The sequence below is a fragment of the Antechinus flavipes genome, chromosome 2, assembly GCF_016432865.1.
Source record: "Antechinus flavipes isolate AdamAnt ecotype Samford, QLD, Australia chromosome 2, AdamAnt_v2, whole genome shotgun sequence".
In the NCBI taxonomy this organism is placed as follows: domain Eukaryota; kingdom Metazoa; phylum Chordata; class Mammalia; order Dasyuromorphia; family Dasyuridae; genus Antechinus; species Antechinus flavipes.
Window position 1 is genome coordinate 537,714,448 of NC_067399.1, and position 17,393 is coordinate 537,731,840.

Genomic DNA, 17,393 nt, shown 5'->3' on the forward strand with positions numbered 1-17,393 from the left:
TACATTGAACTAATTAATATCAGTTCACATACTTTCAGCAAGCATTTTTTCTGAATGGTCATTTTCTAATTTGTGAAAAATTAATCTAAAATATTGATCCAAAATCAATTATTCCAGGGAAATTCAAGATATGTGATCTGCTTGCTCATATCCCCAACTGTTCTTAACCCAAATCTTTGGGATTCCATCTCAGACACAAACATCTTTAATGGCCACTGAGTTCAGATAGGACAAAACTGTCCTTCCCCTGCTTTTTCCATTCAGGGTCCTCTTAATGATATAATTAGCCCTTCCTTACTAATTAGTCTCTGGGCAGATAGGTGGCCGGGGGATAGAACCCTAGGCCTGGAATCAAGAAAATTCAAACCTAGCTACAGACATTAGTTATATGACCTTGGGTAAGTGACTTCTCTGTTTGCCTCAGTTTCCTCATTTGGACTGGAGGAAGACAGCATACCACTGTGTTATCATTGCCAAGAAAATCCCAAATGGGGTCATGAAGAATTGGATGTTACCAAAAAATGACTGAACAACAAAAGGTTAGACGTAACTAACAGCCCTTGCCCCTTCCTGCCGTCTCCCCCTCCACCTACCCAAGGAGTTCCATGAGAAAAATCACACAATGTTTGAGCTGGAAGGGAGCCTTTATCTGAATCCCCTGATTTTACAGAGGGAGACTGACGTGCAGAGAGGTCATTATTTACCTAAGATAGATCACACAGGACACGACAGCTAAGGCTGGAGGCTCTGCTTCCAGATCTAACACTCTTTGGTATGGCTCATGGCCTCTCTGGCAAGGATGTGAGGAAAGACAGTCAAATATTGATCATCTGGGAGCTATTAGCCAGGTTGAGGCTTAATCAGATCATTTCGCTTCTTCCAGCAAATGAAGGAGCCCCTCCTGTCTCACTGTCATTCACTGCCTGTTCTGCTGTGAATGGGCCTGTCCCATTTCCGATTATCTGGGCATTTTCCCCATTTATTCTGACTCTCTGTGCCTGCCCCATGCCCAGTCCCCACCGGAGAGTTATACATCCTTGATGAAGAATGAAAACAAAAGAGAATGAACTGCAAAGCAGCCTCACACAGACCCAAAGGGTGAATTTCTTTGGCCAAAAAAGCAAGTCTCTGACCATTACTCGCGTTATATAAAAAGTCACTCCCATCATGAGATGCCAGTACCTCATGTGCTCGGTTCTTTGGCAGTGGCAAATGAGCCCAGCAGGAGACCCAGCATCAGCCCCTTAGGCCAAGTTATTCCATGAGTAGGGCTCACCTTGCAGGTCTGAGACCTCAATAGCAATCTATGCTTCTGCGGCTGCTCCTTGCTCCCGCCCCCCAGGAGTGGCAAGCCCACTCCAAAGCCAGGATCCCACGTTCTCAGCCATTTTCCTGGAAAACTTCATTTTAATTTGTGGCCCCTTACTGGGCAGATACGGCAGCTGCTGCTGAAAGTTGGAATCCGACCCCGCTGTACAGATGGAGCTTGGTTGCCATGGCAGCTGGGTATTTATTACCATCCCTCTCCACCCAAGTTGGCATTGGCTGGACTTTAGCACTGAATCAACAAGAAGGGAAGTAACAAAGAAAAGGGAATCTTGAGAGTCCAGGTAGCCGGCTCCAGACCCAACTAGGAAATAATGGTGAGTGGACTGAGTTCTCTGGTTGGGCTCAGCGTGGAACAAGGAAGGCCAGCTGTGGATGATTTCTTCTTGCTAACTTTCTCTCTCTTCCTTCTTCTCTCTCTTTGCTACAGGCAAAATTTCTGTCTCAGGATCAAATTAATGGTATGTACAGTTTGCTTTTTAATTAGCAGGATCAAACACATTTACTAGTTTGAGGCAGTTATTGCAAAACAAAACAAAACAAAACAAGCCTCTTTCTGAGTAGTTTTGCTGTATTGATTGCAGCTGCTCTTGTCCTTGGGTTAGAGTGGGGGTGGCAGTGGCTGAGGGGGATTCCAGAGGTCCACAAGCTGGACTGGGAGTTGGCAGGCCCAGTCATGGCCCTGACCTCCTGGTCTCTCCTGGGACAATAGCTCAAAACCTAGAAGAAATGTTCAGTTGGTTGAGAAAAGAATGGAAAAAAGCATGAAGAGTTAAGAGAGTTGCTCAATCTGGAAAGCAAAAGAGGCAGGAGGAGAAGAGGAGGAGGTAGGGAAGGAGGAAGAGGAGCCAGAGAAGTGGAAGCAGGAAGAGGGAGGGAAGAAAGAGAAAAAACCTCATTAGATTTTATTCAGACTTCTAAAGTACTGCCTACCTAATCTGCTGAGGAGGATTTGAGAAAATGTCAGAAAGACGTTTTGTGGGGTTTATATTCTTTTTAATGAACCAATTGGATGCTGAGTCACGGCTGAGATGAAGGACGTTAAGAAGGGAAGTTTGACGTCTACAATTGTTTCTATTTAGCCTGGTATGCAGTCCAATTCCCTTCCTATAATGAGAAGGAAATTAAGAGCCAGAGAATGGAGGTGACATGACCACGGTGACAGAGCGAGCACTGACCTCTCAAATGCACCCTCAGGAAATGAAATGAGAAACAAATGCACATTTCCTGCTTCTCTCATCTTGGCAGAGCGGGAGGGAGTACCAGGGGGAAATGGATGGAAGAGAACCAGACTCTTTGCCCCAATTCCTCCAAGAGGTCATCCTGCTTCCCAAGCCCGGGGTCGGTATCCCCTTCCCTCCCCAGACATCAAGGCAATGAAAGAGGATGGGTGGATAGATAGCCCCTCCTCCCGCCACCATCCGACAGTGGAAGGGTTTGTGGGTCAGCTCCCACCGCCTGCCCCCCCGCACCCCTCTTCCTTCCAATAAGCCTGCCTGCCCATCTCCCTCCTCATCCCAACCAAACATGACAGCGGGCGACAGGAATTCAGACCATTAATTCTTGCTCCCTGAGCTGAGCGTCCTCAGACCGAATTAGGTCCTGGCAGGAAATGAAGATGTCACGTCCGATTTCTTTACGTTCCACTTAAAATCTTCCATCCCATCCCCCTGCTCCCTACGAGGTGTCTCCTCCGATTAGCCCTCTGTTCAGCCCCTCTAGTCTGCTCTTCCCTCTCACCCCTATTCCCCCGCTCTCCCTTTCCCCTCCCCCCGTCCCGGTCCTCTCCCCAATTCCTCCGCCGCAACCAGGAGCCAAAAGCCTGTGCCATCCGAGAAGTTTGGGGAGGGAGCAACGGCTCCCCGACCCAGCCCTCCCCCCAACTTTCCTCTGTTTACAGAAAAGGCAGCTAATTGACTTTGAACACCGCCCACCCTGCCTTTCATTAGTATTCCAGGCTGTAACCCTACACACATAAATGTTTCAAAAGCTTTCCTCCCCAGTAGAGATCCTTTGGCTCTCTGATGGATGTTCCGAGTCTGAAGAACTCCATAGTTCATTAATTAAGAAACATTAAGAGGCCTCGGGCTCCCTTGTAGCCACCAAGCTCTGTTCTCTTTTCCCTGCCTCCCCCCCAAACCTATCCACAGCCTGGGGCGCGCTCCCCACAGAGGGCAAGACTCGGCAGAGGGGGAGCCCGGGATGGGCCTGGCCTCCTAGGGACTGGGAAGCTTGGCTCCGTAAGGGAACGATCCAGGGACTGAGAGATCTTGGGAGCAAAGATTGAGAGATTTGGGATTGGCCCGCTCTAGGGAAGAGAAGACAAAGGAAACCTAGCACCATTGTTGAGTTTATGGGGACGATGTTAATTAAGCAAGAATTTCTCTCCTCAGTGAGAGGAAGTGGACTCCAAGCTCGGTTGGCCCCAAAAAGGAACTTGAGAGAACGTTAGAACTGGAAGGTCAGATAAAGCACCAAGCCTGAAATCCAGAAAACTTGAATCCAGCTTCAGATACTTACAGAGACCCTACCAGGGGTCCTCAAATTTTTTAAACAGGGGGCCAGCTCACTGTTCCTCAGACTGTTGGAGGGCCGGACTATAGTAAAAGCAAAAACTTTGTTTTATGGATCTTTAAATAAAGAAACTTCATAGCCCTGGATGAGGGGGATACTTGTCCTCAGCTGCCGCATCTGGCCCGCGGGCCGTAGTTTGAAGACCCCAGGGTCTCTAGACAAATCATTTAATCACTCTGTCTCAATTTCCTCAACTGTAAAACGGGGATGATAACAGCTACTGGCTCACCAGGATTGTTGTGGGAAGCAATGAAAAGAAATACTAAAGCACTTCCTTAGCATAGTATTTGGCACCCAGTAGGTGCTACATAAATGCTATTATTAGCATTTTAGTCTAATCCCCTCTCTTATAGAGGCGGAGGCAAGGATGTGCAGCAGATGCTCTCCTGAGTTGCCAGACTCCAAACGGCACCCAAGCCCTTCCCAGGTTGCAGATGTAGTTTTCCTTTAGGGAAACTGTGAGTTTTAGGGCATTTCACCAGTCCGATTACATCAGCTCTTATTTTGTGGGCAATTGGTGGGATAAATCTGATTGGCTTTTAACACCCCCTCACCCCCCCACCAATAAGGATGAAGGAATCCATCCTTCCTTTGGTTTTTTCTCCTCTTCTGAAACAGAGTTCAAGGAATGTTTCTCCCTCTATGACAAGGAACAAAGGGGGAGAATAAAAGCCAATGACCTAATTGTGGTGATGCGATGTCTGGGGGCCAGCCCGACCCCAGCAGAAGTGGGAAGACACCTGCAGGATCATAAACTAGGTAAGTCAGCTGGAGCCAGGAAGCTCTGGAGGGAGCTAAGCAGAGGTCATTAAGTAAGAAGCAGCATCAAGGCCTGCATCTGCAGCTGTCAGCCCGGTGGGGAAGCTGAGTCAGGGGAGTGGGAGGACCCTGGAGGAGGCAGAATGTGGGCCACTAGGCCCATGCTGGGGAGGAAAGCCAGAGGCCGAGACTGGGGTGGGGTGGGGAAGGACCACTCTGGGCCGGAGCAGTGCCCTTCCTTTCACCCACCATCATCCTGGGCCCCGAACACAAAAATCCAACGAGGACACAGGAAGAGAAGTCTGTGAAAGAGCAACAGAGCAGCCCCCATGGTCCCAGGAGAAGAGAAAGACAGTGGGAGAAATGACAGCAGAACATCTGTAGTCAAGCTTCATGGGGAAAGAGTTAGGCTCTAGGAGGTTAGGGCCCAACCTCAGACACAATCTGGAGCCAGAAGCCAGACTAGGAGGGAAAAAACCCCTGTGGCCAAAGCTTATTTTTCAAGAGTTCTTAATTAGAATCTTAACCATTATGGGTAGATATAAACATTTCTGTATACAAAGAACAAGAAAAGAGATCTTTGAGTTTATTTTAAATTATTTTTTCAATAAATAAAAATTTAATTTTTTCTCTTTCTATACCCACTCCCTGCCCCCTTCTCATCAAAGAAAATGAAAACAAAATGTCTCGATGAACAAATATAAACATTTCTGTATACAAAGAACAAAAAGGATTGTATATAAAACCATGACCTTCCCTTAATTTAATTTGTAATTAAATTAAATTTTCCCAGTGAATAAAAATTTAATTTCCTCTTCTTCCTACCTCCACTCCCCTTCCCCATCAAAGAAAACAAAAACAAAAACCCTTGATGTTCTTTGTTATAAACTTAACAGTTATAGAAAAATATAAACACTTCTATATATAAAGAACAAAAAAAAGGATTATGCATCAAAAACCTGTTAGTTTATTTGTAGTTAAATTTTTCAATTAATTAAAATTTAATTTTCTCTCCTTCCCACTTATTCTCCCCTCCACCCCATCAAAATAAAAACAAAAATTCTTGACTCTATAGTATTCAAGCAGAAAAAAAGCCCTGTCTCAGCTGTACCCAATAATGGATGTTTTCTTCTGTATTCTGAATCTACTTCCTCTCTGACCAGAAGTAGGAAACATGTTTCATCCTTGGTCTTCTAGAATCATGGGTGGTCACTGCATTAATCAGAGTTTTGAAGTTATTCAAAGTCTTTGTCTTCTTGAAGCTGCTTGTTATTGAAGACATTATTGTCCTGGTTCTGCTTACTTCATTTTGCTTCAGTTCATATGAGACTTCCCAGGTTTCTCTGAAATCAGCCTTACAAGGGCTTCTTTCCAAGGCTTGCATGGAGAGATCCTGTAAAAGCTGCTGGAACTGGAGTGAGGGAGGCATGAAGAGAGCATCCTTCAGGCGACATGTGTGTAGAGGTGGCTGATGGGGCCGTGGATAGAGCCTGAAAAGACCTGAGTTCAAATGGGGCCTCAGACACTCTGGGCCAGCCACTTACCTTCTATTTGCCTCTGTCTACTCACCTGTAAAATAGGGCTAATAATGAGAGAATATTCATACAAACCCCTTAGCCCACCTAGAGGCTGTGTAAACATGTCTTCCCTGTTAAAGTTAGCAGTGTGTGCGCTTCCCACGTTTGACCTCATTGGAGGTTCGTCTAGTAACCTAGGAAAGAAAGAACTCAAGTATTTTCTTCATTTTACAGAGGAAACTAAATTCATAGACTTTGAGTGTTTGTGTGTATGTGTGAGAGAGAGATAGAGAGAGAAGACAGAGACATAGAGAAAAAGAGACAGGAACAGAGAAAGAGAGACAGAGAGAGAGAAAGAGAGAGAGAGAGAGAGAGAACAGAGACAGAGAAAAAGAGACAGGAATAGAGAAAGAGAGAGAGAGAGAGAGAAGAGAGAGAGAGAGAGAGAGAGAGAGAGAGAGAGAGAGAGAGAGGAGAGAGAGAGAGAGAGAGAGAGAGAGAGAACAGAGACATAGAGAAAAAGAGACAGGGAGGGAGGGAGGGAGGGAGAGAGAGAGAGAGAGAGAGAGAGAGAGAGAGAGAGAGAGAGAGAGAGAGAGAGAGAGAGAGAGAGATCCAAGTCACCAGAAATTAGCACTGAACTGAAAACTTGCCTTTAGTAGCTGGGGCCCACAGGCAGGGCCAAAGAAATAAAGAAGTGTTCTGTTCCACATCCAAAAGTGCTGCTCAGAGTGGTTCTAAATTTTGGCTTTTATTTTTTGGGTTTCTGGTTCCAAGAGATTGGTTGGCTATATTCTCTTGTTATTATTTTCTGGAGCTTTGAATTTTTTTGTGTATTTTCAAGTTTAGAGAACATCTAGTACTTTAGAGGTTTCTGATAATCCAGGAGCCCTCACAATCCCCTCAAATGCTCTCTCCTGATCTGTCTGGCTAACTGTGAGTAGCTCTCATATACAAAAGTTGAGAATGAAATGTAAGGACCTTTGAAGCAAATCTCAGTATCATAGAATGGGAGTTTTGGAAGATATTTTACACTACAAAAAGGTGGTTTGGATTCTAGTCTAAGCAGTAACTAGGGTGGTGCAACTACAGCTTTGCTCCAAGGCATCAGAATTTATGTTCATGAATTGTGCTTGTAGTCTCTTAAGATCAGTTTTCTAGAATCTTTTGATGTGCTTCCTTTCTAGGCAGATCCCTAGAGATACCGCCTTTCCAGCTGCCCTTTGTGCCCTTTGCTCCATGCACTAAAATGGCTTAGTTGCAGCTTAGAGTTCTGGTTCATTCACTACCTATATGACCATAGAGAATCATGTAAGAGGTCTCCATGTGTAAGGGACTTTGTACTTGTTCTGTTACAAATCCTTCCTATCTCTAAATACTATGGATTCCCTTATTTTGCAGATGAGGAATCCAAACTGCAAAGATAAGTGATTTGTCCAAAGAATCACAATTAGGAAATAGTAAAGTTGGGACTTGAACTCAGAACTTCTGACTCCAAGTTGTGCCACATTTCTTCCACTTGTCCTTGTTGCTGTTGTTCATCCATTTTCAGTCATGTCTACTCTTTTTGGAGTACTTTGCCATTTCTTTCTCCAGCTCATTTGACAGATGAGGAAACTGAGGCAGATAGGAGTAAGTGACTTGCTCAGAGACACACAGCTAGTTGAACTCACGTTTTCCTATCTCCTGATCTTACATTCTATCTGCCAATCCCTTCTCCAATCCATAAGGAAAGCAATTGTGGAAAAACTAAAAAGGCAAGTCCTCTCTCTCTCGCTCTCTCTCTCTCTCTCTCTCTCGCTCTCTCTCTCGCTCTCTCTCGCTCTCTCTCTCTCTCTCTCTTTTTGTCCTGAGTTCATGTCGATTTTGTGATTAAATTCCCATTAACTCTCAGTTCTCCTGGAGAAATCTCCTCATCCCTTGTGCTTTGGTGTTTCCAGACAGAAATGCAGAGCTGGATTTCTCTACCTTCCTTACCATCATGCATAAGCAAATGCAACAAGAAGAGCCACAAAAAGAAATTCTATTGGCCATGTTGATGACTGATAAAGAGAAGAAGGGGTACATCACCGCGGAAGAGCTAAGATCCAAACTCACTAAACTGGGAGAACGGCTAACTCACAAGGAAGGTAAGGGGCCTTTGAAAGCAAATGATCTGTCGTTCAGGATCACCCGGTCAGAGCTTCTGCTCAGGGTTTCTTGGTAAAGACATTGGAAAGCTCCAGCTCATTTTACAGAGGAGGAAACTGAGTCAGGGTTAAGTGACCTGTCCAAGCTCAGTTAGGAAGTGACTGAGGTTAGGTTTGAATTCATAAAGATAAGCCTTCCTGACTCCAGACCCAGCATCCTATCCACTGTACCACGTAGTAGCAGTTGGAGTAGATGTTTTCTAAGGTCCCTTTCTACCCCTAAAATTCTATGAATTTAAAGCACAACTCTTTTTTAAAGTTCTAATTTTGGATAAGAAATTGAACTCATTCTAAGCAGGGACAAAAATGCTGGCATTTTCTTGAAATGTTTTAAATCAGACTCAGTGGCCCTGTGAGTATTTAAGGAAAATCTGTTCTTCCAAGAATCAGCCAGTCCTTTATTGGAAGGTAGTTTTCACCAAGGATTTTTCCTCAGGCCCCATCTTGTTCTGGAAGTTCATATGGGTATCTAACCTTTGCTCCTTGACAGTAAGAAAAGCAAATACCCGGGACTAATCCTCGTCTAACAAACACCCACACAATTTCCCGGGAAATACAGTATGTCAGGAATGCACAGGAGGATTCCACTGGTTGAAACTTTTCCAAATCATCAGAATCTTGGCCAAACTTTCTGCCTCTTAAGAACTTGCCTTTTTATTTGAGAAACCAGATCTTCCTGTGGCTTGACTCCAACTCAAAGCTCCTACATCAAATAAAGACCTTGTTCCAGAATGAACGAACCCCTTTTAGTTCTATCCTTCCAACTTCCCCTCCCCAACACTCACAAGACGGTGGGTCAGATCCCAACTATCCTTTGCCCTTCCTCCCACTTCGGCCATTTCAGAGCTGGGGACCTGGGGAGTATGTGATTCAAGGATCCAGCTTCCTTTCAGCTGGTTTCCCTTCAGAATCACTCTCAAGTTCATGTTTTTTCCTAGACGACAACTCAGAAACCTGGGAATCATTTTCCTTCTGGCTAATTGGCTAATTCCTTTTTTTTTCCTCCTTGGTCCCTACAAGGAATTCAGCTGATATTTAATGAAAGCCCAATCTAAGCAACAGAAAAAGGTGGGTGGGAAATCTACTTGCTATCCGGAATAGATCCTGTGGGGTTTTTCTGGGGGGAAGGAGGTGAATCAAACCAGACCATTTATTTTTTAATTTTTCTTTGTATCTCCAGCATTTAGTACAATGCTTGGCAAATATTAGGTCGCTCAAATAATTGTTGATTTAACTTGTCAAAGAGATCTTAACAAAAAACATTCAAGCTAAAGTCCTTTTTTTTTTAAACCTACTTCTTAGTGGGTTGAAAGGCAAGCAGCTTCAGTGGATATGGAAGTTGTAGGTCAAATCTTGCCTCTGCCACAGATTAGCTTCGTGATTTTGAGCAGTTTACTTCTCTGTGTTCGAGGCCTGGAAACCATGAATGGTACATTGAAGATCTGAATTTGGGAAAGGATGTTTTTCCCACTTAGAGTTCTTTACTCTGAAGAAATTATCAGACAGCCAAGAAATGTATGAGGTTCAGTGCAAAGTATTTGAATTAGCAAAAGGAAATAATATCAAGATCCCTCCCCTCAAGCAGCTTACATTCTAGAAGGGGGAATAAGACTTGTGTGCACCAGTGACTATGCTAAATTTGCTTTTAAATAGCAGGATATGACAGATTTGAGAAGGGAGTAAACACTGTGAGGTATCAGGAAAGCTTCATGAAGGGGGAGGTGGGAAGGTTCCTCAGTGGGGCTTAGAAGAAAAAACAAGATTATACCATGAGACAGTTCAGAGAGACAAATTCAGAAAGACCAGTGGGAATGGGACAAAGTTAAGGAAGAACTATTTACTCTGGATGGGCTGGAATATAGTTTTTATTGTTCAGTAGTTGCAGTTGTGTATGACTCTTTGGGGTTTTCTTTGTTTTTGAAGGGCCATTGAGGTTAAGGGTCTTAAAGCCAGTAAGTATTAAGTGTCTAAGGCTGTATTTGATCTCAGATCTTCCTGGCTTCAGGGCCAGTGCTCCATCCACTATGCCACCTGGCTGGCTCTCTTTGGGGTTTTCTTGGATGATTTACTGGAACTGGTTTGCCATTTCCTTCTTTAGCTCATTTTACAGATGAGAAAACTGAGGCAAATATGGTGAAGGGACTTGCTCAGGGTTACCCAGCTTGTAAATGTCTGAAGTCATATTTGAACTCAGGTCTTCTCTTCAGGCCCAGTACTCTATCCACTTTAGCTGGGACAGAGCAAAGAAGGGGAATAGTAATACTAAGGGTAAAAATAATAGGTTGGAGCCTCTAACACTAGAGTATTTTATCTTGCAGTCCATGAAGAGATGCAGGAACTTTTTGAGCAAGGGAATTTTCTGCTCAGACTTGCATTAGGAAGATAATTTGGGCAGTAGTCTCAGAGCTGAACTCGAGTGAAGCTAGACATGTTATATCATCTAGATTGGGATCTGTATGTTTTCAGGAAGGGCCTTATCACCTTTCCAGGAACTGGATCTGAGAATTTTATGGAGTTTTCATTTTGTTTTGTTTTGCTTTTGGGTTTGGGTAAGTAAGAGGGAATAAAAATGAATAGTTTTAGAGTTAGAAAGGAACTCTAATGTCATCTAGTCCCACTAAGCTGTACAGGAATAGAATCCCTTTTGGAATATTGCAGAAGAGTAGTCACCCATCTTTGGCTTGAAGATCTTCGGTGATGGAAGGCAACACTGATGATGAAAAAATGATGAACCCAGAGACTAACCTCTGCCCTGTCAAGATTTTGTCTAAGACTCACTCTTCTATCTCCAATTCTGCCCAACACCACCCTGTCATAAACAAATATCTTTGTGAATGACTTTTTGTGTGTGTGTGTGAATGACTCTTAACACTGAGCTCTACAACAGAAGAAAGAGGCTCTTTGATTATAAAGCCCTTTCTAGGACATCTCTTAACTTGGGAACCAGAAGACCTGCCCTTGCCAAATGTGATCCAACACACGTCAAGTGTATTTTTCTCTAAGTTTAGAGTTTTGCATGTCACCGAATATTGGAAGGAACCTCAGATGTTCTTGGGTCAAGAAGCCTCTGTCCTCTTCTAGCAATCCTCTAGTGAGGGTCGAACCCACTCCCTTTTTATTCCATCTTTGGACAAAAGATTGTTAGCAAGGTTTTCGTTTTTTTCAAGCCTCTTGGCAGCTTCCACCCTCTGGTTCTGATTTTGTCTTCTTAGACAAAAACTCTCTCACTGGGGATAATCCTTCAAATGCTTGAAAATACAAGACAATTATGTCTCTCCCTCCCAACATACAGTATAATATTTGGGTCCTTCATTATCTTGCCTTCCTCTTCTTGACCTGGTTCAACAGGATCAATGTCTCTCTTAAAATATGGCTCTCAGAAATGAACAGTCTTCCAGATATGATTCAACAAGGGCAGAAGTAAATTGGATCTGTGACTTCCCTGCCTCTGAATGCCATACTTTCTAATATAATCCATGGTTTGGGGGCTCTTCTATCACAAAGAATAGAGGCAGAACATTTTCTGAAGAGTAATGTCAAGAAAACAGCTAAAACCTTGGAGTCTAAATAAACTACCCTCAGTATTGAAATGCTTAGTTCTTTCTGCCATTCATGCCTGCTAGAAGCGTTAAGCACTTTGAATTTTTTGGAGGCTCACGGAAATCAATTATGATGAACTTGGAGTCAAGACAACCTAATATTCAACCCCTGCCTCAGACTAGCTGGGCAAGTCAGAACCCATTTGGGGCCCATTTTCCCATTTGCAAACTGGGAAGATTAGACTAGATGATCTGGTACCATTCAGCTCTGAATTTATTTTTTGATTCTTTTCAATAACTAAAATGGTGGAATGGATAGATCACTGGGCCTAGATTTAGGAAGCTCTGTCACTAATTATGTGATCTTGCAAGTCACTTGACTTCTGCATCCACCTCCTGGTTGTTGTGAGGATCACATGAAATATTTGTAAATTGCTTGGCACGGTGCATGGCACAAAGTAGGTACTGAAAATATGCTTGTTCCTTTCCCCTTCCTTTCCCTCTAGGAAATGGCCAAAAACTTAATATTCATTGTTGAAAAAGGAGTTCGTGTGGTGGATTTCAGTCAGGAGGTCTGCGTTCTAGTCCCATCTTCTGTCACTGATTAGCAAAGTCCCTTTTCTCTGCTTGCCACATTTACAATAAGGGAGCTGGCTTAGCCTTAGATGATCTCTCCTACATCATAACTGTGCCATTCTACAACTCTCTGGATGCAGGGAGTAGATATATACTAGTTTTTTCCAAAAGATTCTAAAATCATTGTAAAGGATTTAAGGATAAAATATTTCTCCTCACTTTTTTAATCCAATAACTACCAAAATTGTGACTGATAAAGCATCTAGATTTTCCCCCTTAAGTGACTCACCCAGTTCCTTTATCTGCCAGGTCTATAGGATTAAGAGGCAGCATTATAGCAGATGAAGATCCAGTTTTGAGCCAAGATCTGCAATCAAGTCTTTACCAATGGCACATATAAGGGCTTTATGACTGTGGCCAAATCAAATTCCTTCTTAGTGTCCCTAAGCAATTCTCTGAGACTTTTAAGTTGTAGAATGATCCTACCAATGCAAGCACAGATCTGGTTCCAAACAATATATGGAGAGTTAGCAAGTAGGCTGCTGTTTTTCTCCTAATTCATGTGTTTAATGGTCTGTATCTAAAGCAAACAACACATGCCACCAAACTCACAAATATCTATCATTGGTTTAGCCAGCAAAGAAAATAGTAGTGTTCCCAATGAAGAGAGAGGACCAGTTTTATCTCCTCCTACTTCTAGGCAGAAAAGACATCAGATCTTGGCAATCCAGGTGCTAAAGGATTTTTTCCTCTTTTAAATCTTGAGGAGCTAATCAGGCTTGAAGGCATTTCCAAGACCTGGCCCTGGTCTATTTCAGGACCTTGGTTCTTTACCAATCATCAGATCAGGAAATTGTTACCGAGCATGACCTGAATTCTACCCAGATGGTATCATCAGGCACTAGCACGATGCTGGAAAATCGTGTTTTCCATTAAAATGGGCATGAGGGAGTCTCCTGCTGGCAGCCTTCATCTTGCTAGAAAGTGACTCAGAGCCCCCAGCAGTAGGGGGATTTGATGTTTAGGGACGACATACTGGGATGTTTCCAACTAGCCGGCTGTTTCGTAGGAAACTTCTTGGTGAAGGAAGATAAATTACAGTCTCCTCAACTTCCTAAAAATACCCAGAACTACTATTACTAGATTCCAGCTTGGGCACTGAGTATAATAATTACAGTTTGGGAAAGGATGGCTGAGCAGAGAATCACAGGACATTTTCTAATTGCCCTGAATAATATGTGTATATGGGGTCTTTGTCCCAGATAATTTAATATGGTGACACTTTTCATATCCTGATTTGAGTCTTAAAAGTCGAATCCTTTGCAAAAGACAAAATAAAAACTTGAGTTATAACAATTTACAGTAGAGAGAAGTTGCCCTCATGTAATTCTTAACATGGGATCCGTGAACTTATTTAACATTTTGATAACTGTATTTCAATGTAATTGCCTTTCTAATCCTGTTTTATGTATCTAAAAACATAATTCTGAGAAAGGGTCAATAAGTTTCACCACACTGCCAAAAGATTAAAAACCTCTGCCTTAGAGCAAAAGATGAAAAGAGTGGGAAAAGAAGTTTACAAGTTTCATACTCAGGAATAGATGATATTGGGTAAAAAGGTATAGTGGTGAGTCTCCACAGACCCAGGCATCTGGAACCAGAAGAAACATTGGAAACAATTAAAAAACCAAAAAACTCAGATCAATTATAGTTTTGTGGTTTTATAAATGGATTCGTTTCAGTTCCACTATTCTAATTTTTTAAAAAGAGGAAATATTGTCATACAAAAACTAATTAGCTTATTGGTATTGTGGAATAATGAAAAGAGAAATAAAAGTTTTGCCTTCATATTATCTACATCCAGGTCAACATGATTCCAGCTTAGGATAGGGATACAGTAGGTGTTTGACACACATTTATTAAATTAAACTCAATCCCAAGGACAGAGAATCCGGAATAGACTGGGCTAATCCTGGCATTAAAATGGTGGTTCAAACTGTTTTTTTTTTTTTAATAAAGGCTGGAGTGAGAACAAGGTTCTTGCTCATAATGGTCCTTTTCTTCCTTCCTCCTCACTTTCCCAAATCCTTAGTAAGTCTCTGGGAATAGTCTAAACTCAGGTTAAAACCATTTAAGATTGGCAAAATCCAAAGCCAGGCTCTGAGGGAGAACTGACTGGGCTTCCAGGGCATAGTATCTGACCAAGCAAACATTTCTCTTATCTATTTTGCTTCCTTCAATGTGTGGAAATGCTATATGCCTATGGGTAGTCTAACATAATGGAAAGATTCTTTGGGGAGTCTCAATTTCTGAAAAGATTGTAATGTGATGCATACAAACAATATTGAAACTGAACTCAGATATTAATGTGATTCATTCTAGTGGATGATCTCCTGAGAGAAGCTAATATTGGACCAAATGGCAAAGTGAAATACAATGAATTTATCCAAAAGATCACCCTTCCTACACCAGATAACTGACTTGGATATATATGGATACATGGAGTCATTTCTGAAATGTGAAAACATCTGATACTCAATTGGATTTCTTCCTAAGGGGAATGGTAATGTCATACCTAAAGTGCTACCTTATGTTTCTGCTGCAGACACAAGAATTTAGCTATGATGATACAAATAAAGTTGTTTTTAACAATGCTATGATCTTAACAAATGAGTCCATTTAAATGGGGCCATCCAACAAAGGCCAAAAAAGGTGGTGGTGGAGTCTGGAAGATTCTTCTTCCCGAGTCCAAATCCAGCCTCAAGACACTTTGTGTAATCCTGGGCAAGTGACTTCATTTTCTTTGCCTCAGTTTCCTGATCTGGAAAAGCAAACCACTCTAGTATGTTTTCCAAGAAAACCCCAAGTGGTGTCATGAAGTCAGACATGATTGAACAATTAAATACCAAACACTACTTTTAAAGCTTAATAACTATCTTTCAAATGAAAAGAAAAATTCTTTGCCACTACAGCATTAAGTTAAAATATTTTTGGTGAGTTTTCATGCTGCTTCATAGGGTCACTCCCTAATGTAGAACCGTAATAGCTAAACATGTGGAAGCTGTAATAATAAAGTAATGTATTAAGGTTCTACTACAAATCGAATATGCTGAAATTCATGGACACCCTACACAATCTTTTCTTTTTTAAACATTTCTGAACACTTATAAAAACACTACCTATTACTAGAGGCATGGGCTTTGGTGGAAACTGAACATTTCACTAACTAGAGAGGTACATTTATGTCTTCACAGCTTGGTTGTTTATTTTCTTCCCATCACCCATGGATGTGGAGTTCCTTTCTCTCCTGCACACCTCAAAAGTTAATAGGCTCTTCTAAAAAGTTGGTTAAGGCCAAACTCATTAAATGTGCCTTTGGTACAACTCTTTAGAGAATGTGCCTTGGATCTGGAAAGCATCTGCTTTCCAATCTTTTCTCTCTTTCCAAGTAACAGCTCTTACCTACTAACCTTCCCTGGACCCCAACCATCTCCTCAAGCTCTCTGGCTGACAAAATTCAAAATTCACAGACATTAATAAAATATCTTCTTCCTGGTCACCCACTCATTTCTCAATCCCCTGTTCTCTGGCTTCTACTCTAAAAGCTATTAATAAACTCAGTGATTAAACTCTGATCTTTTTCTCAGTTTTCATCTTCTGTGACTTTTGGAGCTTCTAACACTATCTTGCTCTTTCATATCTATATACTAGAAGGATGTTCCTCAACCTCTTTGTGGGATTATCTTTATAAATTTTTACTCCATAAACACGAGTATTCCAAGGCTCTGTCATGGGATCATCTTTTTTTCTCTACACTTTCCCCTGGTGAAATAACTTGACTTAACAGTCTTTAGTTTGATTGTTATTATGTATCTATATTCACCTCTACCCAGAACAGCCATATGAAACAGTAGCATTTCAAATTGAACATGTTGAAAAACAGAAACTCCACTTCCCTCCTTAATTTTTATTTGGCCTAATCCCTCCAATCCTTTATATATTGGATAAAATAATCTTCGTAAAGCACAGGTATGACCACTACTTTTTCAAATATTTGAAGCATTTTCGGATTAAAACAAATCTCTAGTCTTTTAAAGCTCTCTATAACATTGCTTCTAATCTCTCCAGACTTAATGCTTCTTTTTTTGTTATGTAGGCAAACTATCACTAGTTTTTCTCTGAACTTGTGTTGTACTCTTGAATGTAATCCCCAAGATAAGATTCCTTATGTCACTTAAAAGGTCCAGTTGAGGTGTCACCTGCTTTGCATAGTAGTCTCTGATTCTACCATTTCCCCTTACTGTTTAATGAGCCTCCTCAGATGTTTCTAATGTACTATCTGGATCTTTGCTTTGCATCTTTTAGTCTTTATGGTCAGAATTTTCTCTATTTGATAATCTGCTTCTCTGCCTACAGTGGAATATACCTCCTTGGGAGTAGCAGCTGTTTCAAGAACAATACCAATCACATTAATACTAACATAATAGCTACTGAAACTTGAAACAGCACTGAAACTTTTGAGATTTTCTAGTGCAAGCATACAGGAGATACTTAATAAATGCTAAATTTAAAAGAACTCGTTTCTTTTTCACTCATAAGAATCATATGGAATCCTGCAATTTTCTCCTATTTATACTATTTTGTTGTTCCAAATAGATGTATCAACTCCAGAATATCTTTCAACCAGATTCTAAAATATTAAAAAAAAAACAAAACTCTGCCCTCTCTCCCAAAATCTGCTACACTGCCCATATCATATTATACTAGATCACATAATTGCATGTGGTCTATTTATTTCTTTGTGCCATTTATAGAATAGTGATAGTACTCTTTTAATTTTATTCAAAAATAGGTGCAAGAATTGGAAAAAAATTATCATAGGGCTTGGAGGAAGCTTAGAGTCAACTCATATC

At 41.7% G+C, this 17,393-nt stretch overlaps 1 protein-coding gene across 3 annotated transcripts; it reads left to right on the forward strand.

Moving 5' to 3' along the window:
- Positions 1 to 1,533: 1,533 nt before the first annotated feature.
- CALML4 (calmodulin like 4) lies at positions 1,534 to 15,150 on the forward strand. 3 transcript variants are annotated; one of them, XM_051980790.1, is made up of 5 exons: positions 1,534 to 1,643; positions 1,757 to 1,787; positions 4,519 to 4,659; positions 8,117 to 8,305; positions 8,856 to 9,097. In XM_051980790.1, the coding sequence occupies exons 1-5, from the start codon at positions 1,641 to 1,643 to the stop codon at positions 8,879 to 8,881; spliced, it is 390 nt and encodes a 129-aa protein (XP_051836750.1). In that variant the 5' UTR covers positions 1,534 to 1,640; the 3' UTR covers positions 8,882 to 9,097. The 3 variants fall into 3 exon arrangements, with proteins under 3 accessions (XP_051836750.1, XP_051836751.1, XP_051836749.1); XM_051980791.1 differs by lacking the exon at positions 8,856 to 9,097 and adding an exon at positions 11,024 to 11,196 and having other exon boundaries at positions 1,537 to 1,643; XM_051980789.1 differs by lacking the exon at positions 8,856 to 9,097 and adding an exon at positions 14,863 to 15,150 and having other exon boundaries at positions 1,541 to 1,643.
- The last annotated feature ends 2,243 nt before the right edge of the window (positions 15,151 to 17,393 follow it).

Coding starts and splice junctions, on each gene's coding strand:
- CALML4 (XM_051980789.1), top strand. Junction 1,788..4,518: donor GTCTCAGGATCAAATTAATG/GTATGTACAGTT, acceptor CTTCTGAAACAG/AGTTCAAGGAATGTTTCTCC. Junction 4,660..8,116: donor CCTGCAGGATCATAAACTAG/GTAAGTCAGCTG, acceptor TGGTGTTTCCAG/ACAGAAATGCAGAGCTGGAT.